The following is an 18,777-nucleotide window of genomic DNA, read 5'->3' on the forward strand; positions in this document are numbered from 1 at the left end:
ATTGGAAAAGTTATGATTTACAACAATTTTTATCATTTTAACCAGGAGACCAATGCTAAGTATACAGTATCCTTGAGAGATGTTCCACCACAAGAGGCAAAATAGTGCTCCAGTTTGTTCAATAGCAGAAAATAAACATTGTCATGATCTCTAGGCTAAGATATGTATAAAGCCACTAATACTTGCCATGCGCCTCGGCTTGCAAAAGATTGTGAATGATCAATAAAGATCCAATTGCTTGCACAGTTAAAACATAGAGGATTTGTTCTGGGGGTGAAAGCCCTGTTCTATACAGTAGATGGACCTGACAAAACAAGTGTATGCATCCAGATTCTCTTGTAGATCACCTAAACATTACTGTTGTAAAGGAACTAAAACCTGTGATAAAATTGTATGCACTGGAGTATCTACTTAATGTTAAGGATGACCTCAAGGCTTATTGACTTGCATAGATCTACATGAATGGAAAGCTGGTACTAATCGCACATCATTTAGTCCATTTATCCAATCAGAGTGTAACTATTCAATTCATTAATGTTCTAGGATGCAATTGAAAAATCAACTACATTTTAAACACTGAAGCCTGTTAAATTGATGCAATATCGAGATGTCTTTGTGACATCAGAGCTGTTGCTGTGACATGAAGATACTGTGGATGTTGAAATAACAGTTTATAAACTTAGCAATACAAATACTTGTATAAAACTGATTCGCATCAAAGGTAGATACAAGAATGCCTCACTGTCTCTTTCATCTATTCTGTAGCAAAACTATGCTGCAGGTCATAATACAGTAGCTGCTTTTCTAGTTTTTCTTCTAGGTGAGTGAAAGATATTTAGGTGTATTAACGTTACTGCACTACTAATTTTAGCTTCCTTCATTAAAATTATGACTAAATAAATATATGACCAATGACAAATTTGGATGTAAAAAAATTACATTTCCACCAAAATAATGGCTTTTCATTTCAAAAGCAAGACAGCAAGGTTTGTGCTGTATCACTCTACAATTCTCAATAGCAATTGTGCATCTTCTGATTTTCTTCCCGATATTACATGTTATGGCCACGTGGTGTGTCATGGATGTTTCCTACTTTTCAACTCCTCGCCTGACCGCAGCAAGTGTATTTGTATTATCATTTAGCCCTTGGTGTTTTATTTCTCAGATAAACAGGCAACGACAGGTTATCTTGTAGTTTTTAAAAACAGTCAATTTGGTTTTTTTTGATCACTATGCCTTATCCCGAAATTGTTGCAAACGCATTCGCACTCTCGCACGCACGTATGTGCGCGCGCACACACACACACACACACACACACACACACACACACACACACACACACATAGATAGAGAAGGGAAAAAGGAAGGTGGTTTTCAGTGGGAGAAAATGTTGCAATAAACCTGTTGAATTCTCATGAGAATCAAGTTCTCGACGGATGTAGGCCTGAGATGAGTGTAGATTTCTCTGTTGATTGAAGGTTCTGTTGAAGACGGTGGGTTACTTCTAGCTTTCACTGCTGTATACTGTAGATGTCTGATTTTGTCAACAGGGCACTGTGCTTCCTAGCTTGGCTGGAACTCGAACTGTTACAAGTAGCTTCACCTTCTGGGTCTCTCTCGCTCTCTCTCTTAACCACTCCTTTATCGTTGTCAGACTCTTTGAATGCAGAAAAGGCCAATTCCCTTTTCTTCGGTGGCCATTTTAGTTTAGTTTAGAGCCATTGTTCATATTTTAAAAATAAAGGTTCATTTTTTAAAGACAAAATCCGTTTTTCATAAATCTTCAGAGTTAGTCCATGAGTGTTGTATCATCGCACTTCTGGTGTGCGTGTCATACTACAATGACTACACTTCGGAAGTATTTAATTGGCTGTAGAATGTTTTAAGATGTCCCAGGGTTGTAAAAGGTGCTATATAAATGCAAGTCTTTTTTCAGCAATTGGCTGTGATCAGTTGGCAGCCTTACTCATTGCAATCTTACTCATTGGGGTTGCTCTGTTGGACTTCACTGTTAATCCATCCACCTTATTCTTTGCTTGCAACAGTTTTCTTATTTGCTCCCCTTTATATTAGGCATTCTTCCGGGTTTTATCAGTAATAGCCCCATTTACCATTTGAGCATTCAACTGTCTCCTGTTTTGGAATGTCATCATTCCAATTTAACTCCATCTTTCGACATATTCACGCAGCTGTCATTTGCAGCATGTTTTCTGAGTCCCTTAAGATTCTCCTCGGATACAGAAAACGTAAGTAGAAACACGAGCTAAGTACAGGTAATACAGTACATGTATGTAACAATGACTATTTGAAGGGTGTAATATTTTATATAATAAAAGCAAAATACTGTTCATGCTGGAAATCTGAAATAAAAACGAAGTGATGGAAATACTCAGGTCTGGCAGCATCTGTGGACAGAGAAGCAGAGTTAATGTTTCAGGTCTGTGACCTTTCATCAGATCTGGTAAAGGTTAGAAATGTAATAGGTTTAATAAACAAAGCCGGTGGTTAGGGGGGGTGGGGGGAGGGTAAGAATGGAGCTAGGGCGAATAAATTGAAGTGAAAACTGGTAGATGAACAAAGGGCTACCTTCAAAGAAGAGATAGTTCGGGCAGAGTCAAGTTACGTTGCCTCGGAGGGGAAAAGTAGAGCAAACAAATCCAGAGCTCCCTGGATAACAAAAGAGGTAACGATTAAGATAAAGGTGTGCTTATGACCGATGCCAGGTGGAAAATACTATTAAGAACAAGGCTGAATATAGAAGGTCCAGAGGGGAAGTGAAAAAGAGAAGCACAGAGACAATGAAAAGAGACTGGCAGCTAGCATTAAAGAAAATCCCAAAGTTTTCTATAGGCATATAAATAGTAAAAGGGTGATAAGAGGAAGAGTGGCGCCAATTAGGGACCAGAAAGGGGATTTACACATGGAGGCAGAGGGCATAGCTGAGGTGTTAAATGAATACTTTGCATCTGTCTTTACCAAGAAAGAAGATGCAACCCAGGCAATGTTGAAAGAGGAGGTAAGTCAGGCACTGGAGGGGTTTAAAATTGATAAAGAGGAAGTATTAGATAAGCTATCTGTACTTAAAGTAGATGAAGCACCAGGGTTGGGTGAGATGCATCTAAGGATACTGAGGAAAGTGAAGGTAGAAATCGCAGAGGCCAAGCCATAATTTTTCAGCCTTCCTTGGAGTCGGGGGTGGTGCCAGAGGACTGGAGAATTGCAAGCGGCACAGTGGCGCAGTGGTTAGCACCGCAGCCTCACAGCTCCAGCGACCCGGGTTCAATTCTGGGTACTGCCTGTGTGGAGTTTGCAAGTTCTCCCTGTGTCTGCGTGGGTTTCCTCCGGGTGCTCCGGTTTCCTCCCACATTGCCAAAGACTTGCAGGTTGATAGGTTAATTGGCCATTACAAATTGCCCCTAGTATAGGTAGGTGGTAGGGAAATATAGGAACAGGTGGGGATGTGGTACGAATATGGAATTAGTGTAAGATTAGTATAAATGGGTGGTTGATGGTTGGCACAGACTCGGTGGGCCGAAGGGCCTGTTTCAGTGTTGTATCTTTAAACTAAACTAAACCCTTGTTCAAAAAAGGTTGTGAAGGTAAGCCCAGCAACTACAGGCCAGTCATTTTAACTTTGATGGTGGGAAAACTTCTAGAAAGAATAATTCGGGACAAATCAATAGTCACATGGACAAATGCGGGTTAATTGAGGAAAGCCAGCATGGATTTCTTAAGGGAAAATCATGTTTAACTAACTTGCTGGAGTTTTTTGAGGAGGTAACAGAGAGGGTTGATGAGGGCAATACTGTTAATGTGGTATACATGAGCTTTCAATAGGCATTTGATACAGTGCCACACAAGAGATTTGTGAGCAAACTTGTAGCTCATGGAATAAAAGGAACGGTAGCAACATGGATATGAAATTGTCTGAGTGACGGGAAACAAAGAGTTGTGGTTAGTGGATGTTTTTCGGGCTGGAGGAAGATTTGTAGTGGAGTTCCCCAGGGGTCAGTGTTGGGATCCTTGCTTTTCCTAATGTATATTCATGACCTAAACCTTGGTGTACCGGGCACAATTTCAAAGTTTGCAGATGATACAAAACTTGGAAGCATTGTGAACTGCAAGGAGGATAGTGTAGAACTTCAAAAGTACGTAGACAAGTTGGTGGAATGGGCAGACAGGTGGCAGATGACGTTCAATACAGAGAAATGTGAAGTGATTGATTTTGGTAGGAAGTACATGGAGACACATAAAGCATAAAGGGTACAATTCTAAAGGGTGTGCAGGAGCAGAGTGACCTGGATGTATATGTGCATAAGTCATTGAAGCTGGCAGGACAGGTTGGGAGCGCGGTTAATAAAGCATACAGTATCCTGGGCTTTATTAATAGGGATATAGAGTGCAAGAGCAAGGAGGTTATGTTGAACTTCTATAAGACACTGGTTTGGCCTCAGTTGGAGCATTGCGTCCAATTCTGGGCGCCGCACTTGAGGAAAGATGTGAGGACGTTGAAGGGAGTACAGAAAAGATTCATGAGAATGGTTCCAGGGATGAGGAATTTCAGTTATAAAGATAGATTGGAGAAGTTAGGACTGTTTTCCTTGGAGCAGAGGAGGCTGATAGGTGTCTTGATAGAGAAAATCATGAAAGGTCTGGACAGAGTAGATAGAGAGAAACTGTTCCCACTCATGAAAGGATCAAGAATGAGAGGGCACAGATTTAAAGTATTTGTTAAGAGAAGCAAAAGTGACATGAGGAAAAACTTTTTCACGCAGCGAGTGGTTAAGGTCCAGAATACGCTGCCTGGGGCAGGTTCAATTGAAGCATTCAAAAGGGAATTAGACAGTTATATGAAAAGGAAGAATGTGCAGGGTTATGGGGAGAAGGCCGGGGAATGGAACTGAGGGAGTTGCACTTTCAGAGAGCCGGTGCAGACATGATGGGCCAAATGGCCGCCTCCTGTGCTGTAACAATTCTGTGATTCTGTGAAAAGGGAAGGTGTATGATAGGACAGAGGACTGGAGATGAACCAACAAGGAGATCTTGGGGCAAAGGCAAAGAGAGTGTGCTAATGGTGTGGTGAAAGACAAAGCATTAGTGCAGAGAGAGTGTTAATGACAGAATAATGAACAGCTCTAGCCAAAAGCACAAACATGAAAAACCCAGTTTAAGGCAGGCGCATGGTAAATATTATTTTATTCTGTGTTTGGCAGGGCAACAATGATGAAGGTAGCTGCATATTGTATACACACTGTCCATCCCTTAGCATCTTCTCTCCAAAAAGTGTCTTCAATTATCTTCATTCTCTTTGGACATCATTTGCAAAGGAATTTAATTTACTTAAATTTCAGTGTGGCACATGATGCATGCTGTGCATGTGCTACTTCAACTAATCCTACTTAATTTCATCCCAGCTCTTCATTTTAGCATCTTCCATCTAAACAGGTTAAGTCACGTTGACAATAAGAAAATTCATACAGGAGCATTATTTATATAAGATGTTTTTGATGTCCATCATGCCATGGTGGTGTGATGCTTGTATGCTGTGATCTTCAGGGAAAGATTGATGCCAGCCACGGTTGCACATCTATGGCTAACACTACTCCTTTGGTTCTAATTAGAATAAGTCGACACAAGGCATTTGGGAGCATCAGTACACAGTGAATCTTTAGTTCCATCAGGTGCTGAAAGGAAAAAGAATTCCTTGGCATCAGATGGTGCCAAGACCAAGATAACAGTCAACTACAGCCAACAGTTCTGGTGATGCAACAACAGGCAAAAAGAAGCAGCTGATAGCAGTGAGCCCTCCAGTTCCAAGGAATTCTTGTTCACTTTTCTGTTGTGATAAATGGGCACTGCCAAAGGGGCAAGTGTTAGAGCAGGTTTGGGAGGTTTCAAATCAACTTCTTTTCCTCTCTACTGTGCACACCCTTCCGCCTAGGAAATGCCAGTTATTACAGGTTCCATCACTTTGTCAGAGAGTGTCCTTGATGGCTGCAGGAGGAATCTGCAGTTGATGGCAAGTTATCTCCCCGCATCTGTAGGATTTTCGAGCCTATTATACATGTGACTCCCGTATCTCCAAGGCTTTTTAACTACCACTTTCCACCCTAGACTGACCTGCTTCAGATAACTTTCCACTTAATCTGACAGCGTTAATGCAGACAGGGACAAATATGTTCCTTCTACAAGGCCAACAAATAGAATGAACTAAAAGAAAGCAAGGAGGACGTATTGCTGAGAGATAGCTTGAGGGAAAATGATTAAAACTGTAATACATATGCAAAACAAGTAATTACCAAAGAAAAATGATTGTATGTGAAGCAAACAGCCTCCAGGATGGAGCAGCGAAACATAGAATTGAAGAAAAATTATCTAATTTAAAAAAAAAACAATATTTTAAGTCTTCTGAGATGTGATCAGGTACTGTTTAATTGCCTTTTTTTTTTGCATGTTACTGCAACAGTGTTCAGAATCTTGGCTGCGGACTCCAGCCAAGCTGAGTAGCTGTCAACAATGCTGCCGTCAAAACTTTCTAGGAATGAACATGTACTTAAAGCTGTTTCTACACTGAGTTTCATGGTTAGCATGTACTGTTCTTTGTACCTAAACTTACAAGCTGACCTCTTTAATAAAACAAATTGCAATGTTTGGTCACATTATGCAAGCTAAAAATGAAATCTCAATCAAAATCAGATGGAGCAACAACTTGGCTCAGTTGATCAAAGATAAATGGTTGACTTACAAATGTTCTTCTGGCTTCTCAACAATTATGAAAGATCAACTCCATTCTGATTAAATTGTGTTTTTCATTAAGTAAGTGTAGCCAGTAACTTGAGTGTGTTTGTAGTTGGCCACTACTTTAAATGATGTACTCTCTTGCAGACGATCGACCAATTAGAGACAGCGAGCGCAAAGCAGCACTAATGCACTTCAGCACAGATCAGGCATATGAGTTCCGTGATTATCCTGCTGAGGAAGTGGAAAATGGAAGGTGAGGACAAAATAGGGTAACAAAAAAAATGAAGAATTGATGATTTGACTTTCAGGTACGTTGAGATATATTTTTATATACTAACAGATCTCCAATTACATTGCTTACAGTAAGTTGGAGGTTCTCAACATTGCGATAGCTCTCGAATCACTGGGAATATCAATTGGGTCTGTCAGTAGTGGGATAGACCTTGGGGAAAGGGGTGGTCAAGCAGCACATCAATGGAGGAAAGTTAATTGCAAGAGACAACATTGGAGAGGGCAGGTTCTGGGATCTAAAGTCACACGTAGAATGACCTTGGGTCTAGGAGTATTTGTGCAATTCTGGCATCAAGGAGCACTGGGAATAGGGTCTGGGTTTAATAACAGTCAAAGGAGCTTACGGGATTTGGAAGTGAGGATGGGGTCTCGCTGGCCTAAGGAAGGGGTGTTTTGAGCATGGGCATGTATAGTCTGGTAGGCTTCGTGGTTTCTGAGATCAGGCAGTATTGGAGGGAGTAGGATCTAATAGTTTTGTAGGGAGAGTGGCCCAGGAGCTTTGGACTCAAACAGCCATTGGCCCTTGTGAACCATTGATCTCCATGAAGCGCCTGCCGCCCCCCCACCCACCCCTGTACAGCTACCGGTCAGCCTTCCCCCTTGACCTGTCTGAAGTCACTTATGGACCACAGAACTGCTTAAAATGAATGAATGAAAAATCATATAGTTTCCTGATGCAAACAATTTGGGCTATTTGCCTGATATAGGGGACTGCCTGTGTTAAGTGTAGATGGTGTAAGCGATAGGGACTGTAATACAAGATCATCCGATGGCCAGATGATGTGTGTGCTGGGGCACAGGAGAAATGGAAAACTTAGTACGCAGTTAACTGAGTTTGCCACTTTGTACAATATTAAATAAACAAATTTCCATTTCAGAATTGCCTCATAAAAACCCTTTTAAAATTCCATTCTTTACACAGTTTCCAAATTTTTATTTTTATCTCATTAAAATTTGGGCGGCACAGTGGTGCTGTGGTTAGCATCACAGCTCCAGCGACCTGGGTTCAGTTCTGGGTACTGCCTGTGTGGAGTTTGCAAGTTTTCCCTGTGACTGCATGGGTTTCCGCCGGGTGCTCCGGTTTCCTCCCACAGCCAAAGACTTGCAGGTTGATAGATAAATTGACCATTGTAAATTGCCCCTAGTGTAGGTAGGTGGTAGGAGAAGTGAGGGACAGTGGGGATGTGGTAGGGAATATGGGATTAATGTAGGATTAGTATAAATGGGTGGTTGATGGTCGGCACAGACTCGGTGGGCCGAAGGGCCTGTTTCAGTGCTGTATCTCTCTATGACTCTGATTCTAAAACCTTACATCTACACACACTTCCTGTCAGCACAATCTTCCTTCCTGCTGCTACTGTTGTGGTCCCTTTTTTTAATCTTTGTTCTATTAGAAATTGCTACATTCACTTCAAGATGGAAAAAGTAACCAGTAAATGCACAGTCTGGCCATCGGATGATCTTGTATTACAGTCCCCACCACTTACACCATCTACACTTAACACAGGCAGCCCCCTATATCGGGCAAATAGCCCAAATTGTTTGCATCACCAATTACAAAGGCACTGCTTCTTATTAAGCACGCCGACTATTCTGGGCAGTTCAATAAGTACTTATCCTGCACTTGACTGTATGAAGCATTATCAAGTCCTGCACTCCATTGCTAAGACTGCCCACTATTCAAAAATTATCCTGGAAGGCAAAGCTAACACTTGGCTTCTCTTCACCATAAACCATCTTAAACCACCCTTCTCGGTCTCCACCACTCTCACCTCCAACAGTAAGTGCGAAGAGCTCATGGACTTTTTTAATAACAAAGATTGAGACTATCCAGTCAGCTGCCTCTGCTGTTCCTCTCCCTTCCCCCCTAAGCCATCAGGACAAACTTCCTCTAAGGTTCCTCTCTGCCCTACCACTGAATTTGCAGCTTTTTCTCGTTTCTCTTGTATCTCCCTTCATGCCCTGTCTGAGCTAATCATGTCGATGAGACCCACCTGTTACTGTCTGGACCTTATTCCTACTAAACTGCTGACCACGCAACTTTCCTTCCTGGCTCCCATGGTAGCTGATATTATTAACAATTCTCTCTCCTCAGGTCCTGTTCTCCCTCCTTCAAATCTGCCGTCATCACCCGATCCTCAAAAAAAAACCCTTGACTCCTCCAGCCTTGTAAACTATCACCTGATCGCGAGCCCTTCTTTTCTTTCCAAAGTTCTTGAACTTCTTGTCTCCCAAATTCATGCCCATCTTTCTTGGAACTTCATATTTGAATCCCTTCAATCAGGTTTCTGCATCTGCCATATTACTGAAGTGGCTCTTACCAAAGCCACAAATTACATCCGATGTGACTGACAAAGGTAAACCATCCTTCCTCCTCCTACTCGACCTGCCTGCAGCCTTTGACATGGTTGACCACGAAATTCTGCTCCAATGCTTCTCCTCCATCATCTGGATGGGTGGGACTGCACTCGCCTGGTTCCATTCTTACCTGTCCATTTGCAGCCAAGAAATCACCTGCAATGGCTTCTCTTCTACTCTCTTTGGTGACCCCAAAGATATATCCTTGGCCCCTTCCTATTTCTCATCTGCATGCTGCCCCTCAGCGACATCATCAGAAAACATAGCATCAGTTTCCCCATGTATGCTGGCAATACCCAGTTCTACCTCATCTCCTGCCTCTCTTGAGTCCTCCATTGTCACTAAACTGTAAGACTGTTTCTTTGACATTCAGTACTGGATGATCAGAAATTTCCTTCAATTAAATATTGGGAAGACAGAAGCCATAGTCTTTGGTCCCCCGTCACAAATTCTGTTTCCTAGCTGCTGACTCTATCCCTCTCCCTGGCAAATGTCTGAGGCTGGATCAGATTGTTTACAAACTTGGTGTTATATTTAACAGCGTGATGAGCTTCAAATTGCGTATTTGCACCATCAGTAAGATCCCTATTTCCCCCTCTATAACGTCGCCCAACTCTGTCCTTGCCTCACTTTATCTACGCTGAAACCCTCATGCAAGCCTTTGCTAGCTCCAAAGCTAACTATTCCAGCTGGCCGGCCTCCCACATTTTGCCCACTGCAAGCTTGAGGTCATTCAAAACTCTGCTGTGTCCTAACTTGTAGCAAACTCCACTTGTCCATCTCCCCTGTGCTTGCTGACTGTAATTGGCCGTTTAAGCAACACCTCCATTTTTAAAATTTTCCTTTTATTTTCAAGTCCCTCCATGGCCTCAACCCTCCCTGTCTCTGTTAACTCCTCCAGCCTTACAGCAGCCCCCCCCCCCCCCCCCCCCACCACCCCGAGATCTCTATTCTCTGCCAATTGTGCCTCTTTTTAATTGCTCCAAGGCCCTAAGCTCTGGAATTCTCACCCTAAATATCTGGAATTCCCACCCTAAATCTCTCTGCTTCTCGAACTCTCCCTTCTTTAAGTTGTTCCTTAAAACCTACCTTTTTCACCAAGCTTTTGATCATCTGGCCTAATATCTCCTTATGTGGCTTGGTGTCAAATTTTGTTTGGTAACGCTTGTAAAGCGCGTTGGAACAGTTTATTATGTTAAACGTGCTATATAAAAGCAAGTTATCAATTTTAAAAGGATCTGCTGGTTTCAGACAAAGCTGTGTCTTCAAGCAATTTCAATCAGCTGTTCATACCTGTTTCAGATTGTACAGTGTCAGCATGTGTGGTGTGATTAATTTCCTCGGATGCCTTCTTATCTCTGTCAGCTACAGTGAAAATGTTTCCTCAGTTTCTGTTCAGTTGTTTTTCAAAATGATTCCAAGAAAAACTTGAGGACAAATTTCCAAAGTTTTATTGTGCAAGTCAGAAAATGACTGACCGTGTACTGATTACACACTTCGTGTTTTACAAGCATAAGAAAGCATATAAGCTAATAGTGTCATTACTCATACCAATGTTCAGTTCAAAGTAAAAAGTCTCTGATTTATCTCGCCATGTTTTGTTGTCAACGTGTAAATATTGTAATTGTTAATAGCAGTGAGTCAGACGATGTGTTTCCTCATTGTAATTTGGTCTCTTGCCTTTAAAATGCAATTAAAAAAAAAAAGAAACCTGCTTGAGGAAAAGGTAGGGGAGGAAGGGAAGAAGAGGGTTGAAAATAAGATGCCTCTGGCCTTTCACACTTGCCCTTGTGGGAAGTGAGTGGGATTGGATAGAAGGTAAGGGGGAGGAGAGGACAGGTTAGAGGGATTAAGTATTATAGCAGGGGGTGAAGGGAGTTCTTGGGTATGAGGGGTTGGAATTTAGTCGAATTACTTGAAAGATGAAACATTTGGGGACATGACGGGCTGTGGAGGAAGCACCTGTGATGGAGAGGATGCTCAGGGAGCTGCTGAGCATCACAGTTTCGCTGAAAGCCACTCCCTCTTCACAATGCAGCTCGGAGCTATAGGTGGCTCCTTACCATGCTCGCGATTTCACACCCGTAAGGAGAGAGGAACAGTGTAGAGTTCGGGAGAGAGGCAGAAGAGAAAAAGTTAGTGCTCCAATAAACTACCTGCAACTAGTAGCAATGAATAACCTGCTGATATTCACCCTGTAACTATAGCCAGAATTCCCCACAAGTGCAACAGGCTCCCCAGTTGATGCCACTTTTCATAGGCTCAATCTCTCTCCCTGTTTCTTTGGACTCTGTAAAAGTGACAGCTCTGAACTGGGAGCCACAATCAGAGTCTATCTGGACTTGGACATCACATGCCAAAACCGACCTGAACCAAACAAAAGAGATTGCACAAAGGGCAGAGGCTCAGTGTTTGGGGCACTTCTCACAGGGCACATCATCCAAAACTCAGCTCGGCACCAACATTTCTAAACCACTCTATTTGCTGGGACTCAATAAAAGAATTTTCATTGCAATAGGAATTACAGCATAGGAGGAGGCCTTTTGGCATTCTCTCCTATAGCTGCGTCCCCCACCCCCCAATCATTTTGTATTCCTCCTTTTCATATATTTATCCCATTTCTCATTTTTTAAATGATGTTCTAGTCTTCGCTTCAGTGGCCACTTGTGAAGCACTGCATAGTATTAAAACGTGCAATGCACAAACTTTCCTTTTAGCTTCTGCTTTGTTTCTTCCACTGAGAATCCTCAGTCTTCGTACACTTTTTATTTTTATCTTATTTGTTTAGAGATACAGCACTGAAGCAAGCCCTTCAGCCCGCCGAGTCTGTGCTGACCAACAACCACCCATTTATACTAACCCTGCAGTAATCCCATATTCCCTACCACCTACCTCCACTAGGGACAATTTACAATGTCCAATTTACCTATCAACCTGCAAGTCTTTGGCTGTGGGAGGAAACCGGAGCACCGGGCGAAAACCCACGCGGTCACAGGGAGAACTTGCAAACTCCACACAGGCAGTACCCAGAATCGAACTAAGGTCCCTGGAGCTGTGAGGCTGCGGTGCTAACCACTGCGCCACTGTGCCGCCCATGTTGCACATTCACCCACCAGTGGAAACTGCTTTTCACTATTTACCCATAGTATGGTCCCCAGGTTTCGTTCACTCATTTACTGTCTGTTCCTTGCTTGGTGCCACCTCCACTCACCATATTGTCTTCCACTCCTGGTTCTGCCGAAAATTCCAGATGCCTCGCCCACCCCATCCTACCCCTTTCCACAGTCCAATCCCTGCCTGTTTGTCTGTGTGTGTGTCTCTCTCTCTCTTTCCCCCCCCCCCCCCCCAACACCCATGCTCTAATCCTCCTGCCCATTAGTCCCTGTTCCAACCCAGACCCAAACCTTTCAACTTTAACTGTCTTTCCCCCACCCCTCCCCCCACTACCCCATCCTGTCCCTCCCCAGGTGTCCACCCCCAGACTCCTAGTTGTTTCTCCCCTAGCTGGTCCCTTTTCTTTCTGTCCCGAAGTAGAAATGGAGGGAGGTGGGGGTGGGTGGGTGACATGGGGAGGTAACAACTTAAAGGGCTAGATTTCTGGGGCCCCCCCAAGACAGGAACGGAGGTGGGGGGTCCTGAAATACCGGCACCAGCCGGTGTGTCAGTTGCAGGGGCAGAGGATTGTAGCGCTTGGGAAGGTTACAAAGATGGGAAGGGGTGGGACCAAAAGAGGTTTTTTTTAGACACAAGTACAACAAATTGTAATTGAGATGACCAATACTAAGAGGCTAAAATTGAACTACAAAGTGAATGTTGAAAAATAAGAAATCTGAAAAAGTGTAAATTTAAAACCAAACAAAATATCCACTTGAATCAGATATTTTTCCTGTAAGCCAGTAGGAGGTCAACTAATTATATGTAGAACCTTGTACCTGTATATGAATCTTGTTTAAGGAAATCAAAGGCAGCAGCTGCATATTGATGTATATAGGTGCCATCATATGACTCGAATGGAGCATTCAGATTTGAATCATCTGTGTTTTTTTTGTATTTTTAACTGCAGAATAGAAAATTATTAATTGGAGATGATGGGGAACCTCTTGGTGCAGATAATGTTTTCTTGGTCCTGGTCAGCCAAAAGGGAATGGCTCCACAGTTCCTGGCTGCCCTCTAGTATCTCGTGAAGTGACCACTCTTCACATGTCAGTGTTGGAGACTATTTAGACATGAGGGGCATCACAGCTGTACGACACCCTGTCCTTATCTGATATCCACACTTCCTCATTTTTCAATAAGGTAGTACTGGATTAACAATCAAGGTGGGACACCTGACTATTCTTACCCTTTCCTAGGGGTAGACTGCTGGAGTCAATTGTAGTGTCCCTTCCGCCACCCAGACTAACATCAACTGACCTATTATGGTCCAGTAATCCAGTGGAAGTCTTACTTTACTGATACTGACTTCTGAACTAGGCAGTACATCCTTTGAATAACCCATAAGGTGAGCTTTTTTTTCTGTTCCTTTTTTGAGAACAAAATGAAAACAAAGCATAGTGAGAGGCATCAGTTCTAGGACCATAATTTTACATTATTTGCATCTACTGTCAGCATCAACCTGTCAAGAACATCATTAGGGCACTTTAAAGTTCTCTTTATTCTGTGCTAACCTAAGCATTTACAACTATATCAATGTGAATGTTCTATTTCAAACAGCAACCACCCGTCTGGCTTGCCTGACTGAGTTTGCTAGCTTATGCAGAGTTCACCTGCATTTGCTAAACTGGTTTAAAAATGTTTGGACTTATTTCATACAGGTCCCTTACAGCCAGCAGAGAAGAGTGACTTTTAGGTTTGTCATGCTGGCTGGTTTGGAAATCAGGGCAAGGGGTGAAAAGATGTTCTGCTAATGAATTGACCTAGCCAATTCATAGGTTGAAGGTTTTCAGTATGGATATTTAACGTAAATGTTTGTCCCATTTGGGCTACGATTCATGCAGCAGAAGCAGCCAAGACCCATGTGCAGCATCAGTTGTTAGAGCTGTCGTGGCAGATGAGAACAGAGTTCAGGGGAAAGGGAGAAGGAGGCGCAGTGAGAGAGCGAGAGCTGCGAAGGTAGAAGGTCAGATGAGAAGGCGACCAGGAGCAGGAGATCAAGATAGGTAAGAGAGGAACAGCTTTGTACGAAATGGTCAATTAGTAGGGGAAAGTGAAATCAACATGAAAGTGGGACAGGTTGTGGTAGGGTGGTGAGGGGGCATTCAACCGGCTACTCAAGGATGCAGCATTTCTGCACTTCACAAACGTGACTGTTATACTGCAAAGGTGAAGATCTGGCTTAAAAATGCTTTGGGATGTTTGGTAGTCATGTAAGGTGCCAAATAAAGGCAAGTCTTTTACAGCCTAAACAAAACTGAGAATCAAACCATGGATTCTGAGACAACGTACAAAAATAAACCGATTCCCTTTCTCTGTTCAAACTCTGATTTAAGACTGTCTGTCTGAGAGTTAGGGTATTACACTATTTCCAGGTTTTTCAGAGAAGCAGCTGTAAAATTGGATCGAGTAGCCTTTTTTCTTTTTAAAAATATTCAAATGTGCTGAAGAACATGATGCTACTCCTATCAGCTAATGAATTTGCTTGCACAATCAGAGTAATGTATGAAGGTTGAGAGCTGTTAGTAATTGCTGATATTATACTTAGTATTATAATTTTCCCAGGGCTTTCTAATTATTGATTTACTTTCAATGCCCTTTTCTGCAGAGTTCATGAGCATAGGTTCACACTATAGTACAAGAGGGCGGCACAGTGGCGCAGTGGTTAGCACCGCAGCCTCACAGCTCCAGCGACCCGGGTTCAATTCTGGGTACTGCCTGTGTGGAGTTTGCAAGTTCTCCCTGTGTCTGCGTGGGTTTCCTCCGGGTGCTCCGGTTTCCTCCCACAAGCCAAAAGACTTGCAGGTTGATAGGTAAATTGGCCATTACAAATTGCCCCTAGTATAGGTAGGTGGTAGGGAAATGTAGGGACAGGTGGGGATGTGGTAGGAATATGGGATTAGTGTAGGATTAGTATAAGTGGGTGGTTGATGGTCGGCACAGACTCGGTGGGCCGAAGGGCCTGTTTCAGTGCTGTATCTCTAAACTAAACACAAAATTTACCTATGTGTGATTGATTATTTGGTGCTTGTGAAGTCAATTTTTTTTTTTACTTTACTCTTTAGTGCTTGCTATTCTATAGTTCTATTAATCACATTTTGAGAATAACTGAATTTCCATCTGTTTTCTAATTAATAAAGATGATTGCATCGCACTCACACAATCTGTGCCAAGTCCGTGAGGCCAATGTCATTTTGCAATGTGCGGTTTCCCTTTAAACACTCTGGTAAAATAGGCAGACAATGGTCGATAAAATTTAACGCAGAGAAGTGTGAAGTATACATTTTACTAGGAAGAATGAAGAGAGACAATATGAACTAAATATTAAAGGGATACTGGAATGGAAAGACCTGGGGGTACAGGTACACAAATCTTTGAAGGTGTCAGGACAAGTTGAAAAGACTTTTTAAAAAACAAACAAACATGATTCTTGGCTTTATAAACAGGTAAAGAGTACAAAAGCACAGAATTTATGCTAAACATTTATAAAACACTGGTTAGGCCACAGCTGAAGTATTGTGTTTAATTCTGGACACTACACGTTAGGAAAAGTGTCAAGGTCTTGGAGAAGGTGCATAAGAAATTTTCCAGAATGGAGAGACTGAAGAAGTTGGGGTTGTTCTTCTTAGAGCAGAGAAGGTTAAGAGGAGCAAAAACAAGAAATGCTGGAATCACTCAGCAGGTCTGGCAGCATCTGTGGAAAGAGAAGCAGAGTTAACGTTTCGGGTCAGTGACCCTTCTTCGGAACTGTTGACCCGAAACGTTAACTCTGCTTCTCTTTCCACAGATGCTGCCAGACCTGCCGAGTGATTCCAGCATTTCTTGTTTTTGTTTCAGATTTCCAGCATCCGCAGTATTTTGCTTTTATTTTAAGGTTAAGAGGAGATTTGATAGTGATGTTCAAAATCTTGAATGGTTTTGACAGAGTAAATATGGGGAAATTGTTTCTAGTGGGAAATGGGTCAGTAACCAGAGGACGTTGGCAAAAGAACCGGAGGCAATATGAGGAAACATTTTTTTTAATGCTGTGAGTTGATCTGAAATGCATTGCTTGGCAGGTTGGTGGAAGCAGATTCAATAGTGAGATTCAAAACAGAATTGGATACATACTTGATGGATAAAAATTACAGGAGTATGGGGAAGAGCAGGGGAGTGGGATTAATTGGATAACCACCAAAGATCTGGCACAGGCATGATGGTCTGAATGGCCTCTTTCTATCCTGTATTATTTTTTGATTCTATGAAACTAGTACTAGAGGATGTTCCCTTGCCAACGCTAATGAGTAACAAGGAGAATTGAATCCTGTACTAGATCAGATTAATATAAATTATGTTTGTTGTACTTGAGTATAAAGGAGCCAAATAGTTCTGGAGAAATGTGAAGCAGTAATGATGCTTCATATTTAATTTTGATATTTTGCCAGTTAAATAATAATTATTATTCTGTCATTAACTGTCTCTCTGTACTACTGCTTTGTATTTCACCACACCATTAGCATACTTCCTTTGCCCCATGACCTCCTTGTCAGTTAATCCCTCCGGCCCTATGTCCTATCACACACCTTCCCTTTTGTTCTCTTTCCCCCCACCCCCCGCTTTACTTGCTTAAAACCGATTACATTTCTAACCTTTGCCAGTTCTGATTAAAAGTCACAGACCTGAAATGTTAACTCTGCTGCTGCTCTCCACAGATGCTGTCAGGCCTACTGAGTATTTCTGGCACTTTTTGTTTTTATTATTGAAGATACTGATCTTTTTGTGACGCCTAAAACTTGTTCAATTTCCTTACTTCATTCCTGATAAATTACAAGAAGAGAGACAAAAGTTGGCATTAATAGAATACTGTTTCGTTAGGCGGGCTGGTGGGGCAGGGGGAGGGGTGGTGAGGAAACAGCACTGACTTTTGTAAAATAAATGAATATGAAATATAATTATATTCTTGTTATAGGTGACTTAGATGAAGGAATAGAGAGCCGCATATCCAGTTTGGTGACAATGCCAAGTTAGGTGGTACTGTAAATAGTGTAGATGGGCTCAGAAAATTGCAAAGGGAAGTTGATATAGTAAAGTGGTTGAAACAGAAGATGGAGTTCCATGTGGGGATATGTGAGGATATCCACTTTGGATCTAAGAAACACAAATTTGTTTCTAAATGGCAAGAAGTTAGGGACAATGGAGAGTCAGACAGGTTTGAGGTCCAAGTACAGAAATCTCTAAAGCTAATGAACAGGTACAAAAATAACTAAACAGGCTTAGGAAATGTTGGCCTTTACTTTAGGGGAGCTGGAATACAAAGGGAAGTTATCTTATAGTTTTATATAGCTCTGATTAGACCCCATTTAGTGTACTGCATGCTGCTGTTCTGGATACTGGGTGAATAAGGCTATTAATTTAATGTTATTTGTGGACAAACTCCTAGAATCCATAATTTTAACAAAGTATTGGTTAGGGAAAGCAGTACGTGTAGTGCGGATGCATTTTCAGAAAATGATTTAATAAGGTATCTCAAGAGGCTTATTACAATAACCTAGGCCTGTGCTGAAAGAAAATGCATAGCAAGTTGGTTGACAGACAGGAAATAAAAGATTAGGATAAAAATGTTGCTTGGATTGGAGAAGAGGAAGTGCTGTACCCCAGGGGTCAGTGCTCTACCCAATGCTATTCTCAATTTGTTTAGCTGTTTTAAATTTGGACGTGGGGAGCACAATCTTGAAATTTGCTGAAGATATGAAAGTACAGTGCTTAATGAAAAGCAAACAGAACAATAAAAGATTTCAGGAAAGATGCAGACAGATTTGCGAATTAGGATAATATGGATAATTGTACGGGAATACATTTTGGTAAGAAAAAGACACTGAAAGGTGTTGATGAACAGAGAGCTGGGAATTTAATTATTTAAAGCCCTGAGAAATGTGAGTGTAGGCAGATAAAATATATATTTTTTACAGTAACAACTGGATTTTATAAATGGGAGTATATGGAGTATGGCAAGAAAGGCTAATAAATTTGTACAAAACATTGGTTAGGTCACAGTACTGAGTGCAGTTTTGGGTGCCCCATTATGAAAAGAACGTTAAAGCCAAAGAAAGCATACAGTGTGGATTCACCAGGCTGATGCTAGGGTAGGGAAACTCTAGCTATGAGGAGAGACTTGAGATACTGCACTATTTCTACAGTAGCTGGGGAGGCTGTGAATAGATTTAATAAAGATTTCTGAAATTATAAGGGTTTTT

The 18,777-nt window shown here is 41.9% G+C and overlaps 1 protein-coding gene across 3 annotated transcripts in view; it reads left to right on the forward strand.

Annotated features, from left to right (window-relative positions):
- The window catches only part of cep72 (centrosomal protein 72), a 234,410-nt gene that overhangs the window by 140,856 nt on the left and 74,777 nt on the right, over nt 1–18,777 (forward strand). For all 3 annotated transcript variants that reach the window (XM_068055509.1, XM_068055516.1, XM_068055501.1), the window contains one exon: nt 6,887–6,995. In XM_068055509.1, coding sequence (XP_067911610.1) covers nt 6,887–6,995 — 109 coding nt within the window. The remainder of the gene's footprint in view (nt 1–6,886; nt 6,996–18,777) is intronic.

The sequence above is a fragment of the Heterodontus francisci genome, chromosome 2 (assembly GCF_036365525.1).
Source record: "Heterodontus francisci isolate sHetFra1 chromosome 2, sHetFra1.hap1, whole genome shotgun sequence".
Classification (NCBI taxonomy): domain Eukaryota; kingdom Metazoa; phylum Chordata; class Chondrichthyes; order Heterodontiformes; family Heterodontidae; genus Heterodontus; species Heterodontus francisci.